General features: G+C 37.8%; 1 protein-coding gene across 1 annotated transcript in view; it reads left to right on the forward strand.

Moving 5' to 3' along the window:
- The first annotated feature begins 7,933 nt into the window (after window positions 1–7,933).
- LOC131432942 (putative ammonium transporter 2) overlaps window positions 7,934–17,868 on the forward strand; it is a 46,130-nt gene continuing 36,195 nt past the window's right edge. The window contains exons 1-2 of the mRNA XM_058599538.1: window positions 7,934–8,203; window positions 8,457–8,658. Coding sequence (XP_058455521.1) covers window positions 7,954–8,203; window positions 8,457–8,658 — 452 coding nt within the window. The 5' untranslated portion in view covers window positions 7,934–7,953. The remainder of the gene's footprint in view (window positions 8,204–8,456; window positions 8,659–17,868) is intronic.

Consider the following 17,868-nt stretch of genomic DNA (forward strand, 5'->3'; position numbering starts at 1 on the left):
ACTCCAAGTAATATTTGGATGAATCAACACTGAACTGAGCTGAAGTAGATCGCCCGTAGTTGCACTTCATGATTGACTGAATGAGTGGAAATGTACAATGAACCACAAAAATGAAGCTTGGAAGAAGCGAATCATTCTCACTGTACATACCCACTCACTCCTAACTTTTTATTTAATGATCAATAACGACGCTGGCTACGACCAAAGGCTGTGCTACTGAGGGAAAGGAAGGAATGTTCAGGAATCAGGAATCAGAACAAATTAGCTCAAATGGCACGTTCCTCTTGATATTTGGAGATTTGTGCCTTGCTATCAATTTGTTTTTAGCATCATTTTCCCGATATATAAGAGGGAAGGATTGAATGGAAATGGTAAGGTTAGGACTAGGATGGGGAAAATTGACAACACAAAAACACAAAAAAGCAGAAGTAAATTCTGCACCCCTAAGGGATGCTGAACAATCTGCTGGGAATCACATTTAGTGGAAGTAAATTCTGAACTTCTACGAGGCTCTGAACAGTCTGCTGTAAAACCTATTTAAGTTTGTTACTATGTGCGTTCTCTCTGATGAACGATGCACAGTTAATAAAACCTCCAACCCCCGAGAGAATATGGAGAAATTTCCAAAAGCGACACCATTCTGCACTGCCGGAAGAATGCAGAACGATTCGCAGTATGTACGAGCAGAAGTAAATTCGGTACCCAATAAAGGATGCCAAACAATCTGCTAAACCCTATTTAAGGTCAATACAGAAAGGATTTATTCACTCCAAGAAGAACAATGAACCCTTCTGACTATAGCTCCTTATCACATTGGGTGAGAAACGAGAGAATATCCTTTTGTTGGCATGTTTGGATGTTCTTGTACAAGAACGAATCTTGTGCTTTATCCAACTAGTTGAAAGTGGTAAAGCTGGTTCATTCGTTGCACCAGCTCTAGCCAACTCATCATTGCCGATTGTATTCCACACGGAATCGCGTAGATTTCTGCTTGGAACACAGTACAGTATCTACCAAGTGAATGAGACTGCTCTAGCCTCATTTCACGACAGTAGACACCAGTACCAGCACGACCATTCAACAGAGAAACCGTCCGTATAACAAACTATGTGTTCATCAAGTTGTCGTTCCAAACAACTAGACAACCATTTCTCACGAAGAGGATAGTTCACATTGATTGTTTTAAAAAGAAAACTGCATGTGAGAGTTAGGTCACTAGGAGCGAGTAAATACTCATCCCAGGTAACCATTTGAGACCACAAGCGAGTGTAGCTAGTAGCATAGTCTATAGGGTTACTGTTTCAAAGCCCTGTAACCTTAAGACGGTATCCACAAGATAATGCTTCTTGTTTTAGGAACACATGTAGTGGTTTAATGCACAGTAGCGCCTCTAGAGCAGCAGTAGGAGTTGTCGTGAATGCTCCTGTCATCGCCATTAGGACCAATATTTGGAGATGATTTAGCTTTGACTAAACTGTCGCAACTTCTCCTTTCTGCCACCATACAAGACATCCGTATGCTAAAATTGGTCTAACGATTGTTGTGTAGATCCAATGAATGTATCTGGGCTTGAGTCCCCATTACTTTCCAAAAGCTCGTCTGCATTGACCGAAAGCCTCGCAATCTTTTTTTAATCCTGAAGTCAATGTGAGCAGACCAATTCAGTTTTGAATCAAGAATAACTCCGACGTATTAAACTTTATCAACCACAGTAACCTCTGAAGAACTGTAACGGACGAGCTCCTATGATTATCCTACGATGAGTGAAAAGCACCATTTATGTTTTGCCCGGATTTACATATAATCCAACCTGACAATACCATTGTTGAACAGATCGCAGGGCTTGCTGCATTAAATCAAAGAGAGTGGTAATACTTATACCGGTCATCAATATATGATAATAGTCGACAAAACCATAAGTCGGAAATCCAAGGTTATTAAGTTTCCTTAACAAACCATCAGCGACTAGGTTCCAAGATATTCCGTTCATAACTGCATTGTTTAACCTCCTGCATCCATTCAGTCCTCGGCACGGAAATACACCTTGAATTAGGAGTTCCTATTTTTGTGGCCTTTTACGATATGGAACAGGAAACCAGTGGATCAATTCTTGGTAGAAAATAACAACACGGCTTACCTGTTTGGTGGACTTATACCACCGGTACAGGTGGACCGTAGCATTATTCTTAGCCAGTTAGGAAACTGCTACCTCCACTACACGGCTATCTAGGCTGCTCAGCAAGGGAAGTTGACATTGATGGACAACTTCCATGGATGGCCGAGCAGCTGTTTGATCAATAACGACGCTGGCTACGACCAAAGGCTATGCTAATGAGGAAAAGGAAGGAATGTTAGTCCGATACTCGTTGTTTCTAGAGACCGCGGGTACCACTGTATCTCCACGAGTATCACGGGATAGGAGATTTGTTAGTAGGGAGGGAAAGAGGTCCGGATATGTTTTGGTAAACAATATGGTCTCAACAAAACCTGATTTTCGATACTCAGGAGAAATATAATAAGTAAGAATAATATAAAATATTTTCAAGGAACGATCTCAGTATCCCTTTTCTCCTGCTCGCTCTACTGTCAGCAACGTGAGATGAAACACGACCACTGAAAGAATAAAATGTAAACACTCGCGAATGGGTCCGCTGCAGACCAACCCTTGACCTTCAGTCTGAATGGCGATCGACTTGTAAACTTTCACACATTCCATAGAAATCCGACAACACCGACAATGACATGCAGGCGACGCTTCGATCGGTTAACAGGGTAACATTTTGGAGCGGTAGCAGGCACAAATCTCCAAATATCAAGGGGAACGTGCCATTTGAGCCAATTTGTTCTGATTCCTGATTCCTGCCACACCTGAACTATCACTCAAAATAACTATTCCAACCAAATTTTTAACTATACGTATCAACAGACCCTGTCAGCTTGGAGCGAAGTCAATCTTCAGTTCAGCAACGCCATCGCACGGCATCACATTCAACATATCATGTCAATTGTATGGGTGCGCAACCCTGCTGTTTTGGCGCACACGATTTTGACATTTTTCTCCCCTACTTCTATGTATAAGATTCGATGCGGGTTCGCCTGGGGGCGACATGCTCGCAAAAAAGGATGTTGCCAATGATTTGTTCGGGAAATGTGAGAGCTGGATATCTTGTTAATATGATGTCTTTGGTATCAAACAACACATTGAAATTATACTTTTTTGCGAGCAGCACCAGGACACCGCATCGCACTTCCTGTGATGCCAACTCCAGTAATATTTGGATGAACCAACACTTCCTAATAATTCTTCGCAATGATTCCATAAATTGATTATAGGTCACTGCATGAAACAATTAGGCGTGTCAGAAATATGATCTTCGTAATCGACCCACAGCCCTATTTCTTATACAAGAAAATTGCGTGGTAGTGAGTTTTGGCGTTTAAGCCATTTATGCCATTATATCACCGTAACCGTAAGTGACAGACATTTGAATTTCAAACCAGCTGAATGAATAATAATAATGATGAACATCATAATAATGATATTCTTAATAATAATATTAATAATAATAATAAAAAAATTTATCGTAGATAGTGGAGGGGTTTCTTGCTTCTTCTTTACTGGTTGAGATATGATCGATCTTTGCTCTCGGATATGTTTGTATTCTTACCTCTTTGGAAAGAAACGCTCTGATCTCCGATGATTTTCACCAAAGTTAGCATAGTGGTATTTTACTGCACCTTCTACCAAACAGTTGCATACGCCTGAACACAGCTTCCGCAGCGTGGTTTAACATTGCAGTTTTTGGTGCAGCGCCCCGGTACGGTTCCCAACGAACTCGCTTTTCGATTGCACTGGTGTGGCAATTTGGGAAATTTTATTCTGCGCTGAGATTTCAAGAGCCTTGACGATTTAATTAATTTGTCCATGGAAACTGACTTCACCATGATGGGACGAAGCTTTAGTATATTTGGTACCGGAATATTGCTTGGCGAAAAATTGGTAGTCGAGTAATCAAATCCAATGTTAGAGACATAACCGTATGACGTGAATACGAATAAAACTGACATGATTTTTTCACACATCTAAATATCGATAATCGCCCGTACTAGTTGATTTTTGCAAACTTTCAAGGCGTCATTTGCATAACTTTAACGGTACAATTACAAGGCGAAACACATGCGAGTATAATATTACGGGGTTGTGTTGAGGACAAGACCGAATAAATCATAAAAGCAATATTCTAATTCATCCATAAATTGAAAAATCCACAACAAATCGTTTTTAGATATCTAGGAGCTCTAAATTTAAGTCACTTGTCAATAGTGGTGTACCGAGGAAATTTAACGCCCGGGGCAAAATTGCAAAATAAGAGATTTTACCGTTAGTTTTGTGACAGCTGAACTTCATTTCCGGAAAGATGGCTTGAGCGAGCAAAAAAAAAGATCCCAAGGATTGATTTGCAGCCCCCCTAAAACGATGCGCCCGGGGTGAGTGCCCCTTTCGCCCTCCCATGGATACGCCACTGCTTGTCAAACCCGTCTCTAAAATACAAATTGTATAACTGGTATTCTGGTATTTAGCCCAATCCAATCGAGTAGAAGGCGGCAATTTTTCCACCAATTCTTGTAATAATGTGACATTGTATTTCCAATCTTCAACTTCGCATGCGACTATTGTTGCGTCATACGCTCACTGCTCTCAACCACAGAAAATATTAAATTTTTCTATTTGTCGGTTTTGCGTGAAACGCTTTGTGCGTTAATTCGTTCATCTTATGCGATTGGAATTTGAATGTCAGTTGTCAGTTGAATTATATGAATCCAACAACAAAAAACTAAGTTATAAGCGTTGAAAATAATGTTACACGACTAGTTTCCTATTTTTAAATTGGCACCCGGCCCAGTATAGGGAAGAGTAAGGTAATTTTAATGCCGAAACCTAAATATTCACAATCTCCGGCGACGAGTCAGTTGTCACTCGTCTCCCAAGCGGTTTTACTTGAATTGCTAGGTTTGCAATAGCAGTTCAATTTTAACTGCTAGAAGCACGGATGAGCCGTGAAGAGGAAGATTTTTAATGTCAATTATTTACAAATATTTAAGTGCATTGAATATTTGAATATGTTATTGAATATATGTGTCATACTTAACGCTTGTATCCGTAATGTATTTTACAGTATTGTAATGTAATTTTACCCAAATACTGCGTACTAGTTTTTACCCTTTAATGTGCTGTATTTTAATTTACACTGTGTTTTCCCATTGAAATGTACTTTATTTTTCGTATCAAAAATTACTACAGCGTTATAAATCATTAACGCATCGAATTTCGATTTGACGCAATACAAAATGTCAGAAGGAAAACTGACAACCGAAAGCCATATTGTTTTGTTTCGTGTGCTGTACGACCTCGCTACAGCTCGTTCGGACTTAACTAAAGCAAAGAAACCTATCTTTAAGTAGACCGGAACTAAAAATGGAACTAAAAAAACTGATACTTCAAAAACCTGTTTTAATCTACCTAGTGGTGTAATGCTGCCTTTCTCATAATGTTCATAACATCATAAATATTACTGTCGAATTCGACAAAACAACTGTTCATTGAATAGAAATAGGAAAGTTTTGTCGGACTTAATCTAACAAACTCTACAAATCCTGTTTACTCTGTAGCTCCGGAACAGGAAGTAGTATCCACAACCAAATAAGGAAATCCGTACGATACTGTAAGAGAGGTTCTTTTGAACCTATAAGTTTGTGAAAATTGATTTCGCCATCTTGAAGATAAGTGAGTGAGATCCTTTTTGCAGATTTTAATCACCATTTCCACTTCTTCCGAAACCGGATTCAGATGAACGGAATAGTCGAAGTTGATTCGATTGCCAGCGACAAATATGACCTACAAATTGGACCAGTTTTGAACGTAGGTAAACCTATACTTACTATCTCCTGCTCTATTTCGATTAAACCAATTGAACGAAATCTAACAAACGAAACGAATCTGCGTCTCTGTTACTTTACTTCTGCATATGTAAGTCAAGCTAAACAGCATGAATCAGCAGCATATAACATGTAGTAGGTTTATCATTATTAAGATTATTATTATTATTATTATTATTAAGATTATTATTATTATTATTATTATTATTATTATTATTATTATTATTATTATTATTATTATTATTAATATTGACATCACTACGCCACCAGCACGGTATTACTGCACTACCGGCTGTGTAAATTGCATATTTTTCAAATAAATTTCAATTCGTTGACATTCTTCTATTCTTTCGGTCACACTTATCATTAAAAGCTAAAATTTTTATCAATCGCAGCACCGTCTGTTAGCAATATCACACAGTGGTAGCAGATATACGTAACCGTTTCGTTTTCTTTTTAGCGTGTTCGAAATATAACATCGTTCGTTTTGTATCTTCTTCTTCCATCGTACCACCACGTACTGATGTTGTATATATTGTCATTCTATATGGCGATTTGATAACATTGACACTAATCGCCTGTAACTTTGACACTAATCTATGTAACTATGGAACCGGAGATCAGACCCGGATGAAATTTCACAGTAGCTTTGATGATAATATGAGCTTTAATTCAAATCAAGATTTGTGCCGGCGAACGACCAAAATTAGGTTGAAGCCAGGTATAAATAAACGATATAAAAATAAAAAAAAAGATTTGTGAAAATCGGTTCAATCATCGCAGAGAAATCAAAGTGAATTCTATTTTTGAGTTTTCCTTCACCACTCTCGGTGCTTCCGGAACAGGAAAAGGGAGACCAGTAGGGCCGAGTTAAGTTTTCATGACCACAAACTAACAATCTCTGCAAACTGGAAGAATTTTTCAGACAGTTTTATGGGATTTGTACCCGTTTTTGACTATCATTTGTAAAAAATATTAATGAAATGTTCTAGCGATTTTTAGAAAACTATAAGACCTTTCATTTATATCTTAGTTTGTGAAAATCGGTTGAGCCGTTTCAAAGAAAATAGCGGGCACACTTTTTATTTAATTTTTACATATTACCATGTAACACCGGAGCCGGAAGTCGGATTTAAATTAAATCCAATAGCAGGCTATGGGATCATTAGACCTTTTATTTGAATCTTAGTTTGTGAAAATCGGTTACACCATCTCTGAAGAAAATGAGAGCATATTTTTGTCCAGTTTTTGGTTGCATATCAGTTGAAATTGAGCTGCCATCTTCTTCGAGCAGTTCTATTTAAACCGTTAATCAGACGCAAAATTTACACTATTTGTCTAACACTTAGAATATTGCACATGATGAACCAAAGGCGAAACGTGAAGAAATTGAAATGAGTTTTTGTGCAAACCAAAAGGCCCTAAATGTTTAACAGGAATGATAGTTGAATCAATAACAACAATAACTAGCCAAAGCAAGAATCAAAAATAGCCATATCCTAACTAGACTTTAATTTGTCTGCCACAAGCTTTGAAAATAAATTAATGATTGATTATTGATAAGTTAAGCTCATTTCCTTAGAATTGGCCATTAGAACAATTTTGACTGTGCAGCACCAATTCAACAAATTAGAGCAGCAAGTAAAAATATCGCGAATAAACGAATAATTTGATATGCACGAAAGAATTTCAGCATGCGGGAGCCATAGAATCGCCAACAATCGAGGGTGTACACACATAACAAAACACTATCTACTCATTACGATGTATCTTTGCATGTTTAACGATAATGATTTAATGATGTGCATAGATAAATTAAAGAAATTGACTTGGACGTTCACATAATTTGACATTGTGTTTAATGTTTAATTAAATTTACCATGTGTATGTGTATCGTCATTGAGATACTGAGTACGTTAGGTAGTCTCAGTTTGATAGTCTTTCAGGCATGTTCTGTAATTTCTAGACTTTAAGTAATACTTGTGTGAACAAGTGTCTTATTGATTTAAACAAGCAATGAAGAATATGGCGGGACATTCGAATTCATCAATCTCACCAGTGGTTGCTTCTCAATCTTGGGCTCGCAATAACAGTTATGTGATTCCTGGTGTTTATGATTTAACTGTAGAGGACACAAATTGGGTTCTAACATCTTCGTTTATTATATTTACTATGCAAACTGGCTTTGGGATGCTGGAGTCAGGGTGCGTTTCATTGAAAAATGAAGTCAATATCATGATGAAAAATATAGTGGATATAGTGTTAGGTGCGTTCTCACATTTTCCATGTGGACAGGTTTTCATGTAACGCTTAGTTCACATAAGAATAAGTGTATTCATTGCAATTTGCTTTGATTTTCAATCAATTGTTTTTTTCTGTAGATATATATATATATATATATATATATATATATATATATATATATATATATATATATATATATATATATATATATATATATATATATATATATATATATATACAAAATTACGCTTAATAATCTCACCTGTCATATGTAGGAGGATTTACTTACTGGCTTTTTGGATACGCGATGTCCTTTGGAAGAGGTGAGCTGAATAATCCGTTTATAGCTTTGGGAGATTTCCTGATCGATCCAAACGTGAGTGATCCTCTGTTTGGGCCCATATTTGCTGCATTTTTGTTCCAGTTATCTTTCTCGACGACCGCTACAACTATTGTTAGTGGCGCGATGGCTGAAAGGTGAGTACCCGTGTAACCAATGATCAACAAAACGATGCTTTTGTAGTAATATTATTTCGAAACACATTGTAAAGACAAGTCTTGGATTTACATTCCTTTTGTGCATTGTTTGACCATTCTGTAACAGCAGACTATTAAGAATCTCTTAATAATATTCATGAAAATATGGGCAACATAAGAAATGTAGCACAAAATCACTATTAGGAATCATAACGAATCGACTCAAGTGGAACGTTCCCCTATTTATTTGAAGATTTATACCTTGACATGGTTTCCTAGTTGCGGTTACATATCATATGATAAGATCTACACTAATGCCATTCACACATATCACACGTAGTGCGTTAAATTGTTGCAATGTGATAGTTGAGCTTGCAATGACTAGTCAAGCTCTTAATAATGCAATGAAGCTTGAAAAAATGCATCCGACTGTTTTGCATCTCAAATCCGGTATAAATGTTCTTGTCTGAGGAAATGTTTGCCTGCTTTACCATTAGTGTGGATGCAGCCCAAGAACGAATCTTGTATGTACTTTATCCAGACTAAACCTATCCAGGTATCGAAATAAAGAAAAGTTGTTTTATATCGAGAAATCATAGAATCAAACCTGAATCTGCTTACTGTAAAGTAGAGCGTGATTTGTTTAGAGCAAATATTGATTGTTTCAAGAAAATATTGTCAGAATCAAACCAGATTTGTTGTTTTCACTGTATCAACCAAAGCAAAATATGCGTTGAAATTACCCTGAATTTATTGATTTTTTCAATAATGGTACCTGCTTGTACTACTTAAATACTTTATGTTTCGGCTTCGACTGGCCAGTACATAACAGTTATATATATAAAATATAAATATATGGAAAAATAGTAACTTTTCTCAGAGATGGATGAAAAGATTATCACAAACTTTGGAGACTTTTTATTATGTCTTTCAAATTACTTCACCTAGAGAATGAACATATTACATAAGATTTGTGCTTGACTTTAAACAGTTTAACCCTAAATGATTTGTATTACTTATTTTAAACCGGTATATGGAGGTTTCTTATAAAGAGTAATTGAAGTAGATTAGGTTTATAGTTCCCGGATAAACTGACGCGATTGGTCAAAGCTACGATGGATAGAGTGATGTGCTACGTCCGAGTATCTGGGATGCTCTCGAGTCCCTTCGAATCTCGGAGAGGGCTACGTCAAGGTGATGGACTCTCTTGTATCTTGTTCAATATTGCCCTGGAAGATGTGATTCGAAGAGCGAGGATCGACACGACTGGCACGATCTTCCGAATGTCCGTACAACTTTTTGGCTTCGCTGACGATATTGATATTGTGACACGGCCATAAATGCGTCGAAAACAAAATACATGAGAGGAAGAGGCTCTCGAGAATAAACACTACGCCTCCCACCACGAATATTGATAGACTCCGATCGAGAAAAGTACGCCACCGCACGAAATTGATCATATACAGAACGCTAATTAGACCGGTTGTTCTCTATGGCCACGAGACCTGGACTACGTTGGCAGAGGACCAACGCGCCCTCAGTGTTTTCGAAAGAAAGGTACTGAGGACCATTTATGGCGGAGTGCAGATGGAAGACAGAACGTGGAGACGGCGTATGAATCACGAATTGCAACAGCTGCTAGGAGAACCACCTATCGTACGGACAGCTAAAATCGGACGTCTACGATGGGCTGGGCATGTCATAAGGATGTCGGATGACAGCCCAGTGAAAATGGTTCTTGAATCTAATCCGAGTGATACAAGAAGAAGAGGAGCTCAACGAGCAAGGTGGATCGATCAAGTGGAGGGTGATCTCAGAAGCATCCGTGCCTTGAGTGATTGGCGACGAGCAGCCATGGACCGAGTTATCTGGAGACGTATGCTTGATACAGCAAAGGACACCCCAGGCCTATAGCTGTTAGGTAAGGTAAGTTAGGTTTATAGTTGAGGAACACTGTCGCTTAACTGAACCGATTTTCACACTCAGATTCAATTAAAGGTGTGATTAATTTTTATCCCGATTCGACTTCCGGTTCCGGAAAGACAGGGTGATATTTACCAAATAAAAATTGAAAAATAGTAACTTTTAGAGATAGCTGAAAAGAGTTTCACAAACTTTGGAGACATTTTATTATGTCTTACAAATTACTTCACCTAGAGAATGAACATATTACATAAGGTTTGCGCTTGACCTTAAACGACTCGCTGGTTGCTTCTCCGTTACTGACCGGGTTTAGCTGAAATAGTCCGGCGAAATTCTAGATGATCAGAGTTGGAATCAATTGGTGGTGTTAGGTTAAACCAAACAAAAAATTACTAAATTACTGCACAGGTTATTATCAGGAGTATGACGAACAGATTCATCAAACATTTTTCTGTTATTTATTTAACATACATGCCTTCGGCTCGAACCTATTGTTTTGAATACTCTAGGAAGTGCGAAAGTGATTTTTTTTCAATGAATTAAAAAGAATCGAACAGTACATGTTTTGTTAAGGTTGTGATTTTTTTATCGTTATATGTGGAAGATTGTAAATTATACGGCCCCTGCCACTAAACGCTTATATTTTGCGGTGAGCACGATATCTAAAAAAATGATGAATTCCAAATTTTCAGATGTGGTTCTATTGTTGTAGCTAGTTCGAGAACGACGGGTTTTGCGAAAAAAATGTACATGAGTTGCAATGTTTTGCCTTCCTCAAACAGAAAGACTATGTAATCACTGTGAAAACCGACTTTACAACTGAGACCCGGATAGCCGAGCGTCGTATTCCATTTGACTCATTTCGTAGAGATCATAAAATGTAAGTGTGTGTAATTTCAATTTTCTCAGAGATGGCAGAATCGATTTTCACAAACTTATATTGAATTTCATCTTCATCCGACTTCCGGTTTCGAAATTACATGGTAATATGTGCAAGTCTAAGACTAAATGCGCACTTAATTTTCTAGGAAATTCCTCAACCGCAATTTTTACAAACTAGGATGCAAATGAAAGGTCTTGAAAATCTTCAAAACAGTCCTCGAAATGTCGATCCAGATCCAACTTCCGGTTCCGGTATTACAACGCAATGAGTATTTTCTCATAAGGGATAGCGGAAACAGGTGCAAGTTTTGATGTGGAACACATCTTTATTAGGGGTGCAAATCAGAAACTCAAGAAAAAACTACTCGTAGAAATGTGGTCAGGTTTTAAACACTTACAGCTCAGTCTGTTTTGTATCAATTATTAATATTATTTCATCATTTGATAGGAAATGTTTCTATGTTTCGATTTGAATGTATCAAGCCACTTATTTTCAATTATATATGATTGAAATTTTGATTAGTAGCGAGCAGTGTCCTATTTGGCTGCTAAAAATCTTTGGCATACAGGATTTCCCTGCCATAGACGACGGTTTGGAAGGAGTAAGCGATGTATCAAAGAGAGAGCATCGCTCCGATTGGCCAACCGATGCAAAAGCGAAGCTGTTGGAAGCACGCGAATCTATAAATGGAAGCGAAATTAAAAACTAACGTTTCAGCCCTACTCCTAGCATGCTAGAGGTAGGTTGTTGCTAGACAGCAAGACAAAAACGTGTCATAAAACGATTTGAAGCTTTAAGGGCTGATGCCAGTTGTTAGCGTAAAACCGTGTCGCTCGCTGTGCGTATTACATTTCTCTTCATGCTCTCTCGGAAATGTGTAAAATGACACTTGATGTGGCCGGGTGACCAAGAAAGTTTTGATATTTTCGGTAACAAGCCGATTTTTTTTCTCACTCATGTTTCGTTACGTTACCAGGATACAAGAGCAGAATAAAATGATGCCGCCATAGAAAAGTACTTACCATTGCAAAAATAACATTCACTTAATTTTTATCGCGACAACATATATGTTTTTATGCACTAATCGCATCTAAACTAAATTATCTGGACATTGGCAGGATACATTTTTGAGCCATGCTTTTGAAGGCGAGATATTCAATGAACAAGTTGAAAGTTGCCGTTTTCAGCTATGCAACTCTTCCTTCAGAAAAAAGACTCTTCCGACCGCTAAAGTCAAACAATCATTCTGAAATTTTCACAGAATTATCTAAACTAAATTTTTAATAGATTGTCTGTTGGGTTTTTTTTATATTCGTCACCGTTTCTGAGAAAATCAGATTTGAAGCGTGAAAATAGCCCTTTAAAACGCCCTAAAACACACTTACTTCAGCCCTTAATTGGTATACTCTGATCTTGTGTCATGCAAGCTCGGAATTCCATGTTATGTCGTTTCCTCATGAGAAATTGACAACTACCTCTGGATAAATTTTGAGTGCTTAAGATTAATTTCTAATTTATATTAGATGAACTCGATTGATAATGAGAAATAGTTTATCGCTTCAACCGAAATCGCAGAATGATAGAGAAACTTAACGCTAAAAAACTGCTTGCATATAAAACTTGAACACAAGCTTGACGAAGAGAAGCTTAATTATCGAAATCGTAAGTATGTACAAAGATATAATTGCATATATTTGGGATAATGGTGTAATTTCGTCGGTCATAAAACAAATGCTAATCAAGACAAATGATGTTCGGTGTTGGTTCGGATTGATTGAACTTTTTGATTGTAGATCATTAAAAATTTTGGTTGTTTTTTTATTTCTCATCGAAAACTATAAAAACAACAAAATTTAACGAAGTTGCGGTGACTGAATAGCTTGAGCTTGCTTGAGCTTGAGCGACCACCCCTGGTTGCTACTCCGTTACTGATCGGAATTACCTGAAATTGTACAGGGAGTTTGTACATCTTCTGGTAATACCAGAAATCATTGATCAGTACCGGCGCCGGCCAGGCCCGAACGTAAATCGTCTAAGGAATGGGAAGGGATGTTAGTCCAACACTTGTTGTTACTAGAGACCGTATATACTACTGCGCACTCCACAAGTGTCACGGGGGAAGGATATTTGTTAGTCAAATTCAGTATTGGTATTATTCGGGCGCGACTCAGTATGTTCCGGTTTCAAGATGCTCGGATGCACCACTAAACTCATTGAACGTTTCAACAATATCCTATATTGAAGTCCCGGGAAGTCTTGATTCACAGCTCTTATTCGAGGAAACTGAAGAAAAATTTGCGATACTATCGCGTAAAGAATAAAAACTTCAGTATTTTTTATAAATGAAATTACGTGATGCAAAATGAACGAGTGAATAGGATTTAGTCAAAATAGTTGATTCATTGCATTGAAATATTCTAAACAGTTGTTATAAAATCATTTTAAATCACCAAACAAAGGTAAACAGATTTCACACGCGTCTTGATTCTTTATTATTTCCGCTTTATTATTTTAATTATTTATTAAAATTATTAATTGGTTATATTGGTTGATCTGGGCAGCCGGCTGCCGAGAAAAATATTAATTTACTGTTTGAAATATTAATATTAAGTGGTTTTCACTATGTGTTCAATATACCGATATATGTTATCTCTGTTATTAACTTTGTAATATAAACGGATTTGCGCAATGGTTGATTTTTATCATTCATCCGCATTTTATAATCCTGAAAGACAATCAATAACATGGAAGAAGAAATCATTCCTAATAAAACTTTTCTCCATTCAGTAAAAACCATTCAAGCGAAGAGGTTGTGTTTCGATTGTACTGGCTCGTGAGTTAACGGCTGCTACCGAGACAATTCTAAGCTTCAGGTAGTTAAACTGCCCATAGCAAACGCAATATTCGGGGCGTTTCCCGACTGGAAAGCTAGCAACGAAGGCCATCCCGTTCATACGCACAGAGGTGTAGAGACACAGAGGTGCGAGAGCATAGAAGTGACGAGTCACAGAGGTGCCATCGCATAAAGGTGCGAAGACGAAGGGGTGCAAAGGCACAGAGGTGCTAAAGCAACCCAGTGCTGATCTACCAGGTACCAGAATTTGTACGCTGCGTAGGATCAAAAGAGACGGCATATATCGCGAGGTGCTACACTGCAAGCATCGCATTTGATCGCCACCAAGAGCAAAAGCACTGTACCTGGGGTCAGGTACAGCAAGTGCAGTGGTGTTCACAACGACGGCAGAGCAACTGAGATAGCAGTAAACGACAGAAGACTGCCAATTGGAAACAGCAAAAGACTGCCAATTGGAAATCGTTGGAAGAGCTTCACGTCGTTCTTCACGATAAAGGAACAGAGACATCAGCTACAAGGTAGATTTAATTTAATTTATTTTTTATTTCTTATATCTGAAATTTTACTAAACATAAGTTTTTATTTTGGTATTATTAATTTACAAAAAAAATTTAATGTAATGGATGATCTCATGGAAGATCATCCGAATCCGATTCCGGATACTAGTAAAAGTTTAAATACTCCGAGGGCTAAACATTATCCACAGGGTACCACTGGGCCATGGATAGTCTATCTTCGAAAAAAAGAAAAGATTTTAAACTTGATGCAAATTACAAAGGATTTGACATCACATTTCTCTGAAGTTAAAGAAATCTGTAAGGTTAATAGAGATAAAATTCGAGTTGTAGTTAACGACTTGAAACAGGCAAACGATATTGTAACCTGTAAATTATTTGCTATTGAATATCGAGTTTACATTCCATCGAAGGAGGTAGAAATTGACGGTGTTGTGACTGAAGCAAGTCTGACAGCAGATGATTTACTTAAAAATGGAGTTGGCCGTTTTAAAAACTCCATGCTTGAGGGAGTTAAGATACTCGAGTGCAAACAATTGTACTCAGCATCTATTGTCGATGGAAAAAAGTCTTATCGTCCCTCAGATTCGTTTCGCGTAACATTTGCCGGATCTGCATTGCCTAGCCATGTCTATATCGATAAAATTCGTCTTCCTGTTCGGCTTTTCGTACCGCATGTTATGAATTGCACGAACTGTAAAAAATTCGGACATACAGCTACTTACTGTAGTAATAAGTCCAAATGTATCAAATGTCAAGGGCCTCATAAGGATAATCTTTGCGATAAAGATGTTGAAAAATGTGTTTATTGTGGGGAAAGCCCTCATGATGATCTTTCAGTGTGCGCTGCATTTAAGCTGCGTAAAGACAAAATGAAGCTTTCTTTAAAAGCACGGTCTAAGCGCACATATGCAGAAATGCTCAAAACGGTCATACATGTCTCCCCTTTGGAAACCGAAAACGGTTTTTCAAATCTTGCGGAGCCAGAGGAATCTGACTCTGACGGAAATAGTGAAGATACCTCGTTTGTCACTCCTCAAGGGTCTGTTAAGAGGAGATTAACAAACCACAAAATACCAAAAAAGACACCTAAAATTATACCTTCAAAAAAAGATCCCCGTGTTAAAGCTAAAAAGCCAAATTTAAAACCAAAAACTGTGCCTCCTGGTTTGTCAAATTCACAAACCAATCCAGGAACTAGCTCAAGAAAAGACAATAATCCAGTGGGCTCCATTTCACATTCACCAACAGGATTACTGAAATTTTCGGAAATTGTAGAATGGATTTTCGCTGCATTCAATATTTCTGAACCTCTAAAGACCATCATAACAGCATTCCTTCCAATAGCTAGAACTTTTTTGAAACAGTTATCAGCTCAATGGCCAGCTCTTTCAGGTTTTGTATCATTTGATGGATAATTTATCATCCGCCGCAAATGATTCAATCACTGTCCTGCAGTGGAATTGTCGAAGCATCATGCCAAAACTTGATTCATTTAAAGTTTTGTTGCATAGTCAAAAATGTGATGTATTTGCTTTGTGCGAAACATGGCTTACATCAAACATAGCCTTAAATTTTAATGACTTTAACATTATACGTCTCGACAGAGACTCCCCGTATGGTGGAGTGCTTTTAGGAATTAAGAAATGTTATTCCTTTTATAGATTAAACATTCCTTCGACTTCTAGTATAGAAGTTGTTGCTTGTCAAATAAACATTAAAGGAAAGGACATTTGCATTGCTTCGGTATATATTCCTCCAAGAGCTCAAGTTGGACAACGACAGCTTAATGAAATTGTCGAAGCCCTTCCTGCTCCACGTTTGATTTTAGGAGATTTCAATTCGCACGGAATGATGTGGGGTTCCGTTTACAATGATAGCAGATCATCTCTAATATATAATATTTGCGACAATTTTAGCATGACGGTACTAAATATGGGTAGCATGACACGGATCCCAAGACCTCCTGCACGTCCAAGTGCATTAGATTTATCTCTTTGTTCGACTTCAATTCGACTAGATTGCACCTGGAAAGTATTTCCTGATTTACATGGTAGCGATCATTTACCAATCATCATCTCAATTAGCAGTAACAAAGGCATTGCTAATTCAGTTAATATTCCATATGATTTGACAAAAAATATTGACTGGATTAAATACCAAAGTAATATTTCAAGTGTCTTAACTTCAATGGAAGAGCTTCCCCCACTTGAAGAATATGACTTCCTCGTTTGTTCGATTCTGGAGGCCGCAGAACAAGCCCAAACCAAACGATTTCTTGGTCCATCGTCTAACAGAAGACCTCCAAATCCTTGGTGGGACAAAGAGTGCTCAGATGCTAAACACGCGAAACAAAATGCTTTCAAGACGTTTTTAAAACGAGGAGGAGGAACTCCTCAGAATTTTGAAAAATTCTTGGTTTTAGAAACCAAGTACAAGAACATACTTCGGGTTAAGAAATGCAGCTATTGGAGACATTTTGTGGAAGGTTTGTCAAGAGAAACCTCAATGAGCACTCTTTGGAATACGGCCAGACGAATGAGGAATCGTAACGTAGGAAATGAGAGTGAGGAGTACTCGAATCGATGGATATTTGATTTTGCGAGGAAAGTTTGTCCAGATTCCGTTCCTACGCATAGCATTGTTAGGGAGTCTTCTTCAAATGATGATTCCATTGATAGCCCCTTTTCAATGATGGAATTTTCCATAGCACTCATGTCTTGTAACAATAACGCTCCTGGATTGGACAGAATTAAATTCAACTTGGTGAAGAATCTGCCCGACCTCGCAAAAAGACGTTTGTTGGAATTGTTCAACAAGTTTCTTGAGCAAAATATTGTTCCACCTGACTGGAGACAAGTGAAAGTTATCGCCATTCAAAAGCCGGGGAAACCAGCTTCCAATCACAACTCATATAGACCCATTGCGATGTTGTCCTGCATCAGAAAATTGTTCGAAAAAATTATTCTACGACGTCTCGACACTTGGGTCGAGACGAACGGTTTGTTGTCAGATACTCAGTTTGGCTTCCGTAG

The sequence above is a fragment of the Malaya genurostris genome, chromosome 2 (genome assembly GCF_030247185.1).
Source record: "Malaya genurostris strain Urasoe2022 chromosome 2, Malgen_1.1, whole genome shotgun sequence".
NCBI lineage: Eukaryota > Metazoa > Arthropoda > Insecta > Diptera > Culicidae > Malaya > Malaya genurostris.